This window comes from Arachis hypogaea, chromosome 9, assembly GCF_003086295.3.
Source record: "Arachis hypogaea cultivar Tifrunner chromosome 9, arahy.Tifrunner.gnm2.J5K5, whole genome shotgun sequence".
NCBI lineage: Eukaryota > Viridiplantae > Streptophyta > Magnoliopsida > Fabales > Fabaceae > Arachis > Arachis hypogaea.
In genome coordinates, this window is record NC_092044.1 from 21052446 (window position 1) to 21065545 (window position 13100).

The 13100-nt window shown below is 33.0% G+C and overlaps 1 protein-coding gene across 3 annotated transcripts; it reads left to right on the top strand.

Annotated features, from left to right (window-relative positions):
- The first annotated feature begins 6004 nt into the window (after positions 1 to 6004).
- Positions 6005 to 9725, top strand: LOC112710662 (mitochondrial inner membrane protease ATP23). 3 transcript variants are annotated; one of them, XM_072202738.1, is made up of 6 exons: positions 6005 to 6325; positions 6438 to 6562; positions 7419 to 7556; positions 7658 to 7741; positions 8518 to 8648; positions 9364 to 9725. In XM_072202738.1, exons 1-5 carry the CDS (start codon positions 6238 to 6240, stop codon positions 8635 to 8637), a joined length of 555 nt encoding a protein of 184 aa, XP_072058839.1. In that variant the 5' UTR covers positions 6005 to 6237; the 3' UTR covers positions 8638 to 8648; positions 9364 to 9725. The 3 variants fall into 3 exon arrangements, with proteins under 3 accessions (XP_072058839.1, XP_025618774.1, XP_025618773.1); XM_025762989.3 differs by having other exon boundaries at positions 8518 to 9725; XM_025762988.3 differs by lacking the exon at positions 8518 to 8648.
- Positions 9726 to 13100: the final 3375 nt, after the last annotated feature.

Below are 13100 nucleotides of genomic sequence, written 5' to 3' on the forward strand. Positions count from 1 at the left end.
TGTTCTTCCTTCAGATTTCTCCTGTTCCTATTCTAAACACTTCGCATGACCACAAACGTAAATAAACCAAAGAAAACTATGTATAAGAATCATAAATAAATAAAAATCAAAATGAACACAACATCACAGGATACTAACGGTTGGGTTGCCTCCCAACAAGCACTTCTTTAACGTCATTAGCTTGACACTCGATTTCTTGTTAAAGTGGGGGATGATCAAAGTGCTTCAACTCCTTGCAGCTCACTGTGAATTGTCTCCCTGTATTTTCATGGATTAACTTAATATACTCAAGAGAGAGGATCCTGTTCATTGTATGAGGTAACACTGGACTTTGGGTTAACACCACTTTCATCCCTGGTGAGAAATCTTCAGTGAGATCTTTTTGTTCCTCCATCCCTTGGGTACTTTCTTCTTGGGAACCTCCTCCTTGGTGGATGACACACACCCACCATCAAACTTAGATTTGATGTAAGGGAGAATTGTATTGATTCTCACTAAAGGAGGCTTGAACTGCAAACTCTATTTTGCATTATTAGGGGAAATTTGTATTGATTCTTCATGCAATTGCCTTCTTCATTTGAATGATCTATGGGTTTAAAAACCTTGAAGATTCAACTGCTCTTCATGCACCCTTAGAATCAATTCACCTTCCTCTATATCAATCATAGCTCTCCCAGTGACTAGGAATGGCCTTCCTAGGATTATAGAGGTATTTTCATCCTCTTTCATGTCAAGAATTACAAAGTCTACTGGGAGGAAGAACTTGTTCACTTTGACCAAGATATTCTCTACTATTTCATGTGCATGCTTCAAGAATTTATCTGTCATTTATAATGCTACCCTTGTTGGTTGTTCTTCTTTGATTTGCTACTTCTTCATCACAGACAAGGACATTAAATTGATACTTGCGCCTAGATCACACAAAACTTTTTTAAAGGTTGTGCTCCCAATAGTGCATGAAATTTGAAAGCTTCCTGGATCAGGCATCTTCCTTGGCAAATTACTCTGAATTATGGAACTACATTTCTTGGTCAAGACCACTGTCTCATCCCCCTTTAAAGTTCTCTTCTTGAAAAGCAACTCCTTCATAAATTTAACATAAAGAGGAATTTGCTCCAAAACCTCAGCAAAAGGAACATTGATTTGTAACTTTCTAAAAACTTCTAGGAACTTTAAAAACTGCTTGTCCTTGGTATTCTTTTGGAGCCTCTGAGGATATGGCATCTTAAGCTTATACTCAGGTGCTTTAGGCAACACCAGATGTTTCTTAAGATCAATTAGAAAGGGATTCTCCAGATGCCTTAGAGGGGAGTGTGCTACAGCATCTTCAGCCTTCTCTGGAGCTTCTTCTTCAACCGGCTCCTCAGTAACTTGTGCTTCTTCACCTATCACTAGTCCACTTACCAAGGAGATAACCTTGCACTCCTCTCTTGGATTTGGAATTGTGTTACTAGGAAGGGTGTTGGTGGACATCTGATCAATTTCAGCAACTTTTGTGGCTAGTTGACTCATCTGAACTTCCAAGTCTTTAAGTGAAGCTCTGGTTTTCTATATGAAACTTAGAGTACTCTTGGAGGGCTCTGTAACTATAGGCACCAAGTCATGAGCATTTTGAGGCTAAGAGGGTGCTTGTTGTGGCTGAGAGGGCTAAAACTGACGGTTGTTAAAGTTGTTATGATTAAAACCGTCCTAAGAATTTTTGTTGAAATTCGGTAGCCTCTGAGATTAGTCTCTCCACACAACGTTTGGGTGATTCCTCTACCCCTAATTGAGTGTCTTGGAATAGGAATCATTGTTGGAGTTTCTAGAAGAATTTTCCATTTAATTAACCTGTTCAGGAATAAACTGGCCATACTCATAATTCTCACCTTGAGTGAAGCCACCACTCATGTTATAGGAAATGTCTTGAGCACTGATGGCTGAAACTTCCATCCCACTCAAATGTTGAGTAATAGCATTAATCTGTTGAGACATGGACTTATTCTGAACAAGAATTGTATCCAATGCATCCAACTCCATGACTCATTTCTTCACTGAGGTCCTCTCAGAAGAGTACAAATATTGGTTGTTAGCAATCATCTCAATAAACTCATTAGCCGCTTCAGGAGTCTTCTTCATGTGAAGGAATCCGCCTACAGAATTATCTAGAGACATTTTTTCGGTCTCAAAGACTCCATCATAAAAGATTTATAGCTGAATCAAGTCCAAAAATATGTCAGGAGGACATTTTCTGAGCATCAACTTATATCTCTCCCAAGTTTCATAGAGAGATTCACCCTCTTTTTGCCTGAAAGTTTGAACATCTATCCTTAGCTTAGTCAGCTTCTGGGGGTGGAAAGAACTTGGTCAAGAACCTATTGACCAAATTATCCCAAGTATCCAAACTCTCCTTAGGATGTGTATCAAGCAACTACTTGGCTCTGTCCCATACAACAAACAGAAAGGGGAGCAACTTATAAACATCAAGTTGAACACTATTAGTCTTCACAGTATCACAGATCTACAGAAAATTAGAAATAAACATAGTTGGATCCTCCTGCAGGAGTCCATGAAACTGGCAATTTTGTTGGACCAGAAAAATCAATTGAGGCTTCAGCTCAAAGTTGTTAGCAGCCACAGGGGTACAACTATGTTATTCCCAGAGAAATTAGGACTAGGAGCAGTGTATGAACCAAGTGTTCTTCTGGGTTGCTCAGGAATATTAGGACCATGAAGAGCATTTGGATTAACAAGATTGTTGTTCTTGGGATCCATAGTGAGCTCTTCAACTTCCTTGTCAAAATGATACTTGAGATTCTCACAGACTTTCTAAACTCTAGCCTGCTATAAACGCCTTCTCAAGCTCCTCTAAATTTCAGGATCAAAGTCTAGAAGATATTTTTTGTTCTTGTTTCTGCTCATAAACAACAGAAAACAATGAAAAGGTGGAATTCTCTACGTCAGAGTGAAGAGAATTCCCGGTGAGGTAACATGTGTAAAAGAAATAAAATGAAATAAGTGAATAAGTTAAATAGAAAATTCAAACAACTAATAAGCAAAAATAGGACACAAAATTTTGAACTCAATAAGTAAAACTACTAGGAAAAATAAAACAACTAAGGAACCCCAAACTTAATTTCAGGAACTAAAAGAAAATTTTCAAATAAAATAAAACTAAATTTTTGAAAATTTAAAGAACAAAAATAAATAAGAAATAAAAACTAAGAAGGTCTAATCTAAGCAATCAGATAACGGTTAGTTGTCAATCACAGTTAATTCCTGACAATTGCGCCAAAAACTTGTCGGCAATTTTTGAATATCTACAAACTAACCGGCAAGTACACCTGGTCGTTCCAAGTAATATCTCAGATGAGTGAGAGTCGATCCCACGAGGATTAATGAACTGAGCAACAATAGTCGAATGAATCACTTAATCAGGCAAGCAGAAAGTGGTGTTTTGAGTGTTGTGAATCGCATTAAATATAAATTCAGAGAGTAGAAAAATGAACAGTGGAATTGGTGTAAAACATATGAGAGAAACTAGTTAAGGTTTCAGAGTTATTTATTCTTTCGGGTTAAGTTTTCTTACTAACTATTTTAATCATACAAGATTCATTTCATGGCAAACTGTAATTGACTAAACCCTAATTTCTTAGTGGTCTAGTCTCCTCTAACCTAATCAACTGCCAATATCTTAGTCACTTAATATAGATTAGAAGGTTAGGTTCAATTCTAGTTTATTAGCCACAAAAACCCTAGTTACCCAAATATAAGAGGATTATATGTCACGTATCCTGTTAAGTTCAAGTAATTAGCAATTTGGGAGGAGTTTACTTTCAAGCTAGTGTTCAAGTGAGATAACCCTTCCGAGAATCACAAGAATGCATATAGAATATGGGTTATTCTTTCGATCTACCCAGATTCATAAGATGAAGAACGAAAGTAATCCTTGAAACTGATCAATACATTAATTAAAATAGAATAATAATAGTTTTAATCCATAGAGATAAACAGAGCACCTAACCTTAACCAAGGAGGTTTAATGGCTCATGACTTAGAGAGATAACTAGGGTTCAGAAGTTGTGAAAGTGCCGAAGAGAGAAGATTGATGAGCCTCGAAAGGCTGAATCTTTTCCCTTTTATACATAACCTAATTTGATTTGAAACTAAAATAAAATAATAAATTCTAAACCTAAAATATTTTGTTTATAAATAAAAATAACCAAAATAAAATAAGATAAATATGACCCAAATCTAACTAATAAAGCCCTTTTCTTAAAGTTAAATCTGCGCTACTGGCGTTTAGCGCCCCTGGAAGCAGTAAGCTTCTAGTTGTTGTTGTCTTCCTGCGGCGTTTAGTGCCCCACGAGATAGTGGTTTGGGCGCTAGTTACGAGGTACTTGGCACTAAACACCGACATTGGTGATTAGCGTCGTGATACTAGAAGAAAATTATAAACTATTATATATCTTTAGAAAGCTCTGGAAGTTAGCTTTCTAATGCCGCTAAAACTGTATCAATTGGACCTCTGTAGTTCAATTTATGCTCGTTGGAGTGCAAGGAGATCAGGATTGACAACATTCACTTTCTTCCTTTTTCTTATGCATGAACTCTGTCAAACTCACCCGAATCTTTCCTAAAATTAATAAAACCACAATGCGCCTTAAAGTAACATCCAAATAGGCTTCAAATACTAAAATTTAAGTAAAACTCAATAAATTCATATCTAAAATAATAAGAAAATATAGAAAAGATGCTCACACATCACTTACTAGCAAGGTATAGTTCCTCTCCAACTAGAAGACATTGGAATGGAATCAAACAAATTTTTCAATATCTTCATGGAACGGTTGACATGGCATTGTTTTATCTATATGGATCCAAGTCACAACTGGTTGGCTATGCAGATGCAAGATACTTGTCTGATCTACACAAAGGGAGATCTCAAATAGGATACCTGTTCGCATATGGTGGTACAGCTATATCATGGAGGTCCATGAAACAGACGATAGCAGCAACATCCTCTAATCATGCTGAAATACTAGTGACACATGAAACTAGTTGTGAGTGTTTTTGGCTCAATAGTTTGATTTAATATATTCTGTCATCATATGAACTGATTGATCATAAGATAGCTCCAACTGTTTTGTTTGAAGATAATACAGCATGCATTGTGTAACTTAAAGACAAATACATCAAAGGTGATAGAACAAAGTATATTTCTACCAAATTCTTCTTCACTCATGACCTTCAAAATCAAGGAACAATTGATGTCCAACAGATCCGCTCAAGCGATAATCTGGCAGATTTATTTACAAAGTCGCTTTCAAAGTCCTCCTTTGAAAGATTGATACATCAGATGCACTGATTTCGAGATATAAAATAATGTTGACAAGAGGGAGAGACTGTACTCTTTTTTTTTAGTCAGATTTTTCTCTTTATTGAATTTTTCTTGACAAAGTTTTTAATGAGACAGTCTCCATCACAAAGGATATTGTATTCTTTTTCTTTCACTAAAATTTTTTCTCGTTAAGTTTTTCTTTAGTAAGATTTTAATGAGGCATAATCTTAAATGCACATCCAAAACGGAATGTTGTAATATACATGGGTGGATGCCCATTTAATGAATTGTGACTTTCTTCATAATTCTACCCAGCTAATTTTTCCAATATAAAAATTAAACTTATCAAGATAAGATTAAATTTAATTACTTTTGAAAACATAGTTTTTATGGACATATAAATAGAAGCCTGATATAAAATAAATGATACACAATCAATAACAACAATTCTATCTCTCTTTATAAAGTTAATATAAACACTTTTTTTTCTCTTTTATATATATGTTGTTATGTATATTAGTAATATATATATATATATATATATATATATATATATATATATATATGAATAATTTCTATTATATTGAGTTACTAAGTATGGTGAATACTAGAATTATTTATTTATAATTTTTTGTTTTATATATTTTTTTTTATTTTACAACAAAATGTAATTTGTTTTTTTCTCATTTGCACCTAAATAATTTTCAAAATTGTAATTTTAATTTTTAACCCTTACCTTAAGCCCTCTTCTGCCCTCTCTCTCGACAACTGTTGCTTTCCACACTCTGCTTCCGCCCCTCCTTTCCCTCCGCTCCATCATCTTCAGAGTGTGGTCCTCTATTAACTAAAGTTTTCTCAAACCCTAACTAACCCCCTTCCTACGCTTCTCATTAGCATTTGTGAACCGAACCGAACCAATGGCACAGGAGCCTTCTTCCCCTGGTGGTTCTTTGGGAGTCAAATCGGTCGACGAAGTTCAAGCTATGATTCAAAAGAGTCTTCAACGTATTCTTTTCACTAATTAATCCCACAATTCAGATTACTTTTAAATTGGTTTGGACGTTTTTCAGTGTTTGCTCTGCTGATTTAGATTCTTCCTTTCATTGTTGTCTGGCAGTTCCAAAGGTGAAGTTCTTGAGGCAACGCATGGCAGAAGCTGGCTGTGCTGTGAAGGACAATTTCTTCAGAGCTGTTGTTTGCCAAGGGAGGAAAGGCATGGCTTATTTTGCTCCTGCTCACGGGGTACCTATTTCCTTTTAGGCATTTACATTTTATTTTTCTCTTTAGGTCTCTTTATTCAAATTCAAAAATGCTATATCAAATCAGATATTGTGTTTTTCTGCACATGTGTTGTTTAACTTATTTTCAATGCGTATTTTGTATTTTGTCCTGTATTTTATATCGGTGGCTGATTTTTGGCTGCTTTAAATGGTAATCGTGTTGAATCTACTATAGGATTGGGATCACTGTTTGGTTGCAGATCTTAACTATTAATTTTGGAGTGCTTTTACAATGCTTTAATTTTTTTTTCTCTGGGAGGGAAATGATTTGTATATTTGTCAAAGGCGCTTTCCAAATTAATAAGGTGGCCATGGCTTCCAAAACTATATCAAGATCCAATACCTGTTCTGTATAAACTATTTAAGTCAAATGAAATTCTCTTGTTTGCAAAGAAAATAAGGTGCCAATACTAGTGCATAAACTATTTGTGGTCAATTCTTCTTTTTGGTTATGTGAGAAGATGGTAGAATCGCGTCTCAGGTAGTTTAGACATGTGAGAAGAAGTCCGACAAAGCACCCAGTCAGGAAGGTGGATGAGATGGAAGATAGACAAGGGGTGAAAGGCAAAGGAAGACCTAGGAAGACTATCCATGAGGTGGTCAAACGAGATCTACATGTAAACGGTCTCTCTGTAAACATGATACATGATAGAGTTCAATGACGTCATTTGATCTATGTAACCGACCTCACCTAGTGAAACAAGGCTTTGTTGTTGTTGTTGTTGTTGTTGTTGTTGTTGTTTCTTTTTGGTTATGTGGCAAGATTTGCAATGACCTAACATTCATTTAATCCTCTATTGGAATGCCTTTGATTGCAGATATTTGTGTGCAGCAACCATGTGACATTTCAAGATGAGGTCAACCAGTTGATAATTCATGAGCTAATTCATGCATATGATGACTGTCGTGCTGTCAATTTACATTGGAATAATTGTGCTCACCAAGCTTGTAGTGAGGTGCCTATCCTGAAGTGTTTTCCCACCAAATATTAAGTTGAATAGGTTTTTATATCTTATGACTTTCCTGTCCAGTGTTTCTCAACAATCTGTTGAAACAGATACGAGCTGGTCATTTAAGCGGTGATTGTCATTTCATGCGGGAACTACTTCGTGGTCATTTCAAATTGCGAGGGCATGAACCGGTACACTTTTACTTTTTTTCCTCTGTTAATACCTAACCTTTATTTTTTCTTCCAATTAAATCTTCCAATAGATTTACATTCCACATCTTATCATGATTGTTTTAAATCTGAATTCATTACATGTTGATTGAGGAGAAAGTATCTGATTTCTGTAAAGTCTTCCATGAAGCATTAATCTCAAAATTTTATAAAGTGCACTTGGTGCTGGAGGGGATTAGGAATGCAAAATAAATCACTCGATGTTGCACCTAAATCTTTTGAAACATATCAAAACATAAAAATGAGGGTTCCTTTGTTATTATTATGATTATTGGATGCCAAAGAATATTCTTGCTACAGTTTACGCCATCTTCTTTAGTCACCCATGTAAGCTATAATGGATTATTGTTACATGGGTCCATTAACCAGTAACCAACTATTGATCTGATAACTTGTCATGTGATAAATACATGAGATATGATCTGATCAATACAAGTACAAGTTTCAGCCAAGTAAGTAAGTAGCTAGCTTTAAAATGATAGGCCAAGTTAAGTTGCCAGATCAATGATCAATGATCAAAGACTTCCACCAACTTTTAAGGATGGTATAAAAAAATTGTTTGTGATCAATGCCAGTGTCATTTCCATGATCAAACTTATCATCCATGTTAGCTGTTCCAAATTCCAATGCAAAATAATTTGCAACTTATGCGTAGTTGTAATTTACTATCTAGTCTGTCTTCACTAAGGTGATTCATCTTCTGTTGAATATTTATTTGTTGGTTGTTAAATTAGTAGACGGGGTCGAAAAATGCAAGGCATAGGGAGTTAATTACCAAGAGGGATAATTTGAATTCGAATGGATATATTGCTCCTAACAGACCTAACTACAGTATTGCTGGTTCTCCTTTGACTTAGATGAACCAAAGGTAAGCTTAGAAGTTTCACATTATGAGATTGAAGTAATCTCCTAGGCCTCTTATGCTCAAATTGATGTTCATTAAACCTTAGTATGACTTGTTTCTTGCCATATAATGACTTGTTTCTTGCCATATAATGACTTGGTAATATTTTCAGTTGTCTCTAATGTCAGCATATGCTTAGTTCATAATTTCTATCCACCTAAATGACAATCCATTGAGGTTTGAAGGAAAAAAGAAATTGATCAATTATTTTATTATATATGATGGCTTTTTTCTATCTTCCCATATACAATAACAAGCTTGCTCTCAATATCATGTGGTTTAAAGGCAAGTGGTCATTGGTCTGTGAATTATGTTAAAGATTAGATTTGGGAGTGCAAATTCGTTAGCAAATAATAGAAATATGGGTTACCAGAATTCAAATTCTGTAGGGAAACATAATTGACAGTGTTCCTGTGACCGATAGTGCTCCTAATATTCATACCATCATCATTGCATGATAATTGAACTAATAATTTTTTCTTAAAAAATGTTCCGATGATTGGCTGAGGTGAAGAATGGAACTTTACAATAAACAATTATTTTTAAAAGCTGGATACTATTTTGTATTTTATACTACATTAGAACTGTTATGCAATTCTCTTGTTGAAGTTTACTCTATGTTCTAGAGATATTTAATGTCATTCAGTGCTGATTTAATTTAATATATTGGAACTTGAAGGAGTGTATTAGAAGAAGAGTCTTGTTATCTTTGTTTTCAAACCCCAATTGTGTTGGTTCAGCTGCCAAGGATTCAATGGAAGATGTATGGGATATTTGTTACAATGACACACAGCCATTTGATAAAGCTCCATAAGAAATTGCATAGATTGGTAGTGTTACCATTTTAGCTGACTCACCTAGTTGGATAAAGCTTTGTTATGATTGGTACTTGGTAATGTTACCCTTCTTGCTATTCTTTCTGTGATTAACAGTTTTGGAGGGTGACCGGCTTAATGACCCAATATTGAGAATTAATTATACAAATCATTGAAGGCTTGTTATTTTTATGGTGTAAAATTCAATAAATTTTTCTCTGTTCAACAGATCTTCTATAATTATTTTGGGGTATATGCTCAATTTAATTCTTGTAGGATTGATTGTGTCATGTTCAAGAAATTGTCAATTCGGAGTCAAATTAGTCCATCAAATGGTTTCCCCTTCAACAGCATTACTGGAGTACAAAGAACTGAGTTTAGATCTTTTAAAGTGAGAAAATTGATAAAGTAATAAGTCAAAGGTTAATCATTATTGAATTTGTAATTTTTATGAAATGTGTGTCTTATTATCTTAATATAAGAGTGATTAATTCTTTATTTTACTATTTGACTAAATTTCTCACCTTAGAGGATCTTAATCCAAGAATTTCTTAGGTGCTCTAAGAGAAAAGGAGAGTTTTCGTTCTATTTCTTTCATGTTGCAACGCAATAGTAATATGTTTTTTTTTTCAGATTAACTTTACAAAAAATATCATAAAAGTCATTACATGATTAATTTTAAAAGTTAAAATACTCTATTAAATTCTATAGTTTTTTTAAATTTGTAATTAAGTCTTTATATGTTAAAAGTTTTTAATTTAATTTCTATATTAATTTTAAATTTGTAATTAGATTATTTTTAACGGTAAATATTACAAAAGCGTTTTAATCCATATTTTACCACTAACAAATAAGTTTGGTATATTCTGATAAATTAAGTATTTTTAAAACGGTTATGATGTAATTATAAATTTAAAACAAGAATAGAAACTAAATTAAAAAAATTTTAAATATAAAATTTTAATTATAAATTTGATAAAATTATAAGAATAAAGAGAGTAATTTAACCTTTTGAAAATCCTTACCTTCTTATAACTAACATCTCTCTCGTCCCAATACGGTTATTGTGTCACAATATGAATGGAATAGAACAAAAACTTGTTTGCTCTTGAAACACTAAAGAAATTCCAGTAAGATGCAAATGTGTTTAAGTGTCACAACATGACACAGAAGGATTGGTACTAATTTGGTTATGTTGATGTCATGCAACCTGGCACTCATGTAACACTTGTTGGTCATCAAAATTAAAATGATTTATGTGAAATACAGGAGGCATAGGTCAATCTTGCGAGTATGTATGTTGAATATACATGATTACATTATAATAAAGGGAAATTCTGTTATTTTTTTATCCAATTTTCATTTACTATTTTGATTTTGTGTTCAACTTCAGAACTTCCTACTTTGCTTCTGTATCCCCCCCCCAAAAAGGGAAATTCTGTTATTTTTTTTGTTAAGCGAACATGTCATTAGTTGATTGTTGCACATAATTCTCAATTGTCTATGATATTTAAGATAAAAAGTAAAAACAATGTTATCGTTACTGTGTGATTTGCATGTCCGTTTAGTTGATTCACTAGTGTGCAACTTTTCAAATTCTATTTCAGTTTAGACTTTAGATAACTAAAATAGTTATTCATTAAATAATGTGGATTTGGATAAACTCGGGTAAATTCTTTAAGGGAAAGTATAGGGAGCCGATGGCTTAGGCGTACAATGCGTACAATGGAGGTTTAGGAAGTATTAGAGATATAATCATTAGTGTTACATTGTCCTATCAGGTTACACTTTTGGGATGAGTGGTTTCATGATATGATATTAGAGTTCTAGATCCGAAAGGTTAGGGGTTCGATTCTTGGTGAATCCCGGATGATTATTCTGGATAGTATAGGTGATGTTCATTCTATTCATGGATCAAAGATTTAGTCCATTATACACTTAGGCCATTGGCTTCTTAGCACTACTCATTCTTTAAACTTGCAAAATTTGTTAATTCAATTGCATTTATTTGTTTACTCCCTGAAATTATCTATTTGTTATTGGCTCCACAGTGAGCTTGTATAATAAAATACCGCTAATTACTTATGATGCATATTGCCATATTCACCTTCTAAACTGTTGTTTTTATTTGTAAAATATAGAGAGCGATCAACATGCATACACGTTAATAACGAAATTGTTTTTTACATATGGGGGACTTTTTTGTGAAATTTCAAACTATTGATTTTTTTGAAATTTTACCAAAATATGGAAACAAATTATAAAATTAGAAACTGATGGATGAATTTTTTTTCGTTTTTTTTTAATTACAATAAAAAAATTTGTGGGTGAAATTTTTATTTCTTTTCTTTTTAAATTAAATCAGAAATAGCTGTGTGCAATTTTCGGACGACACGACGCATTTCTAAAACACAAAAATGTACCATTTTCTGGTAAAATACCAAATTTATATTGAAAAAAATAATTTGCAGACATATTCTATTATGATATGGAAAAGTTTTTTAAATATACTGGTGTATTGATGTTTTAATAATTCTTAACCGTTAATCTTAATTATATATATTTTTTATAATTAAAATTAACGATTAAATATTACTGAAACACGGATATAAACTGGTATATTTTTATAATAACAGTACACTTACAAATTTTCCCATGATATATAGCTGAAAATTAATGTTACTATTACTATAAAGCAGATTTATATGTCAGTTCATGAGAAGCATTAATAGTTTTGTTGTTGACGGATGCCAGACCTATATATACATTTATGATTCAGTTTGTGCCCCCCTTCTATTTTTCTAATTTAGCTGCTTCCTGCTTTTTATTTAGGTTGCCTTTTTTCAACATTTTAATCTTTATATGGCTGAATCAAAATATGAGACTTGTATACATAATAAGTAATAATTAAGGGCCTTCTCTCATATTATTGTTTGTGCCTTACAGCAAAGAAGCAAAATGGGTGGGCGAGCTAGCCAATAGCCATGATGCCATTGCTAACTTATTATTATTATTATTATTCCAAGAGACTGCACATGCATTTGATAGCTACATTTCAAAATTGCAGATCTCACATGCTATATTATATAGCAATTTTTTTTTTCTATAAGTCCTCTTTATTTATTTATTTATTTTTTTAATTGGTTATGAACCATGATCTATCCGAGAACATAAATCTGGTTAACAATTAATCTGTGTCTTTTCCACGTGATCATGGAAACAACTCTATGATTAACAGTTTCACCATCCCATCTTGCTTCAATTTGATAAGAAACCAAACCCAAATCAAAGAAATTAAAGTGTATGTTTTGCTAACAAAAGTGGTTGTCTTTTTAAGGTGCTGGTTAAGATTTTCAATAACCAAAAAATAAAAAATAAAAATAAAAATACTAGAGCGCATAATAAAAGAAATTAATTAAACAGCAGTATTATTGATATAATTTTTTTGAGATAATTAAGTACAAGTGATATATTACTTAAAAATATAAAATTATATAAAAAAGAATATTAAAATTTAATATAAAATAAATGTCACTGACTTTAGATTTGAAGCGATAAAGTAGTACTTCGTTTAAATACATATTAATTAACTGACTTCGCA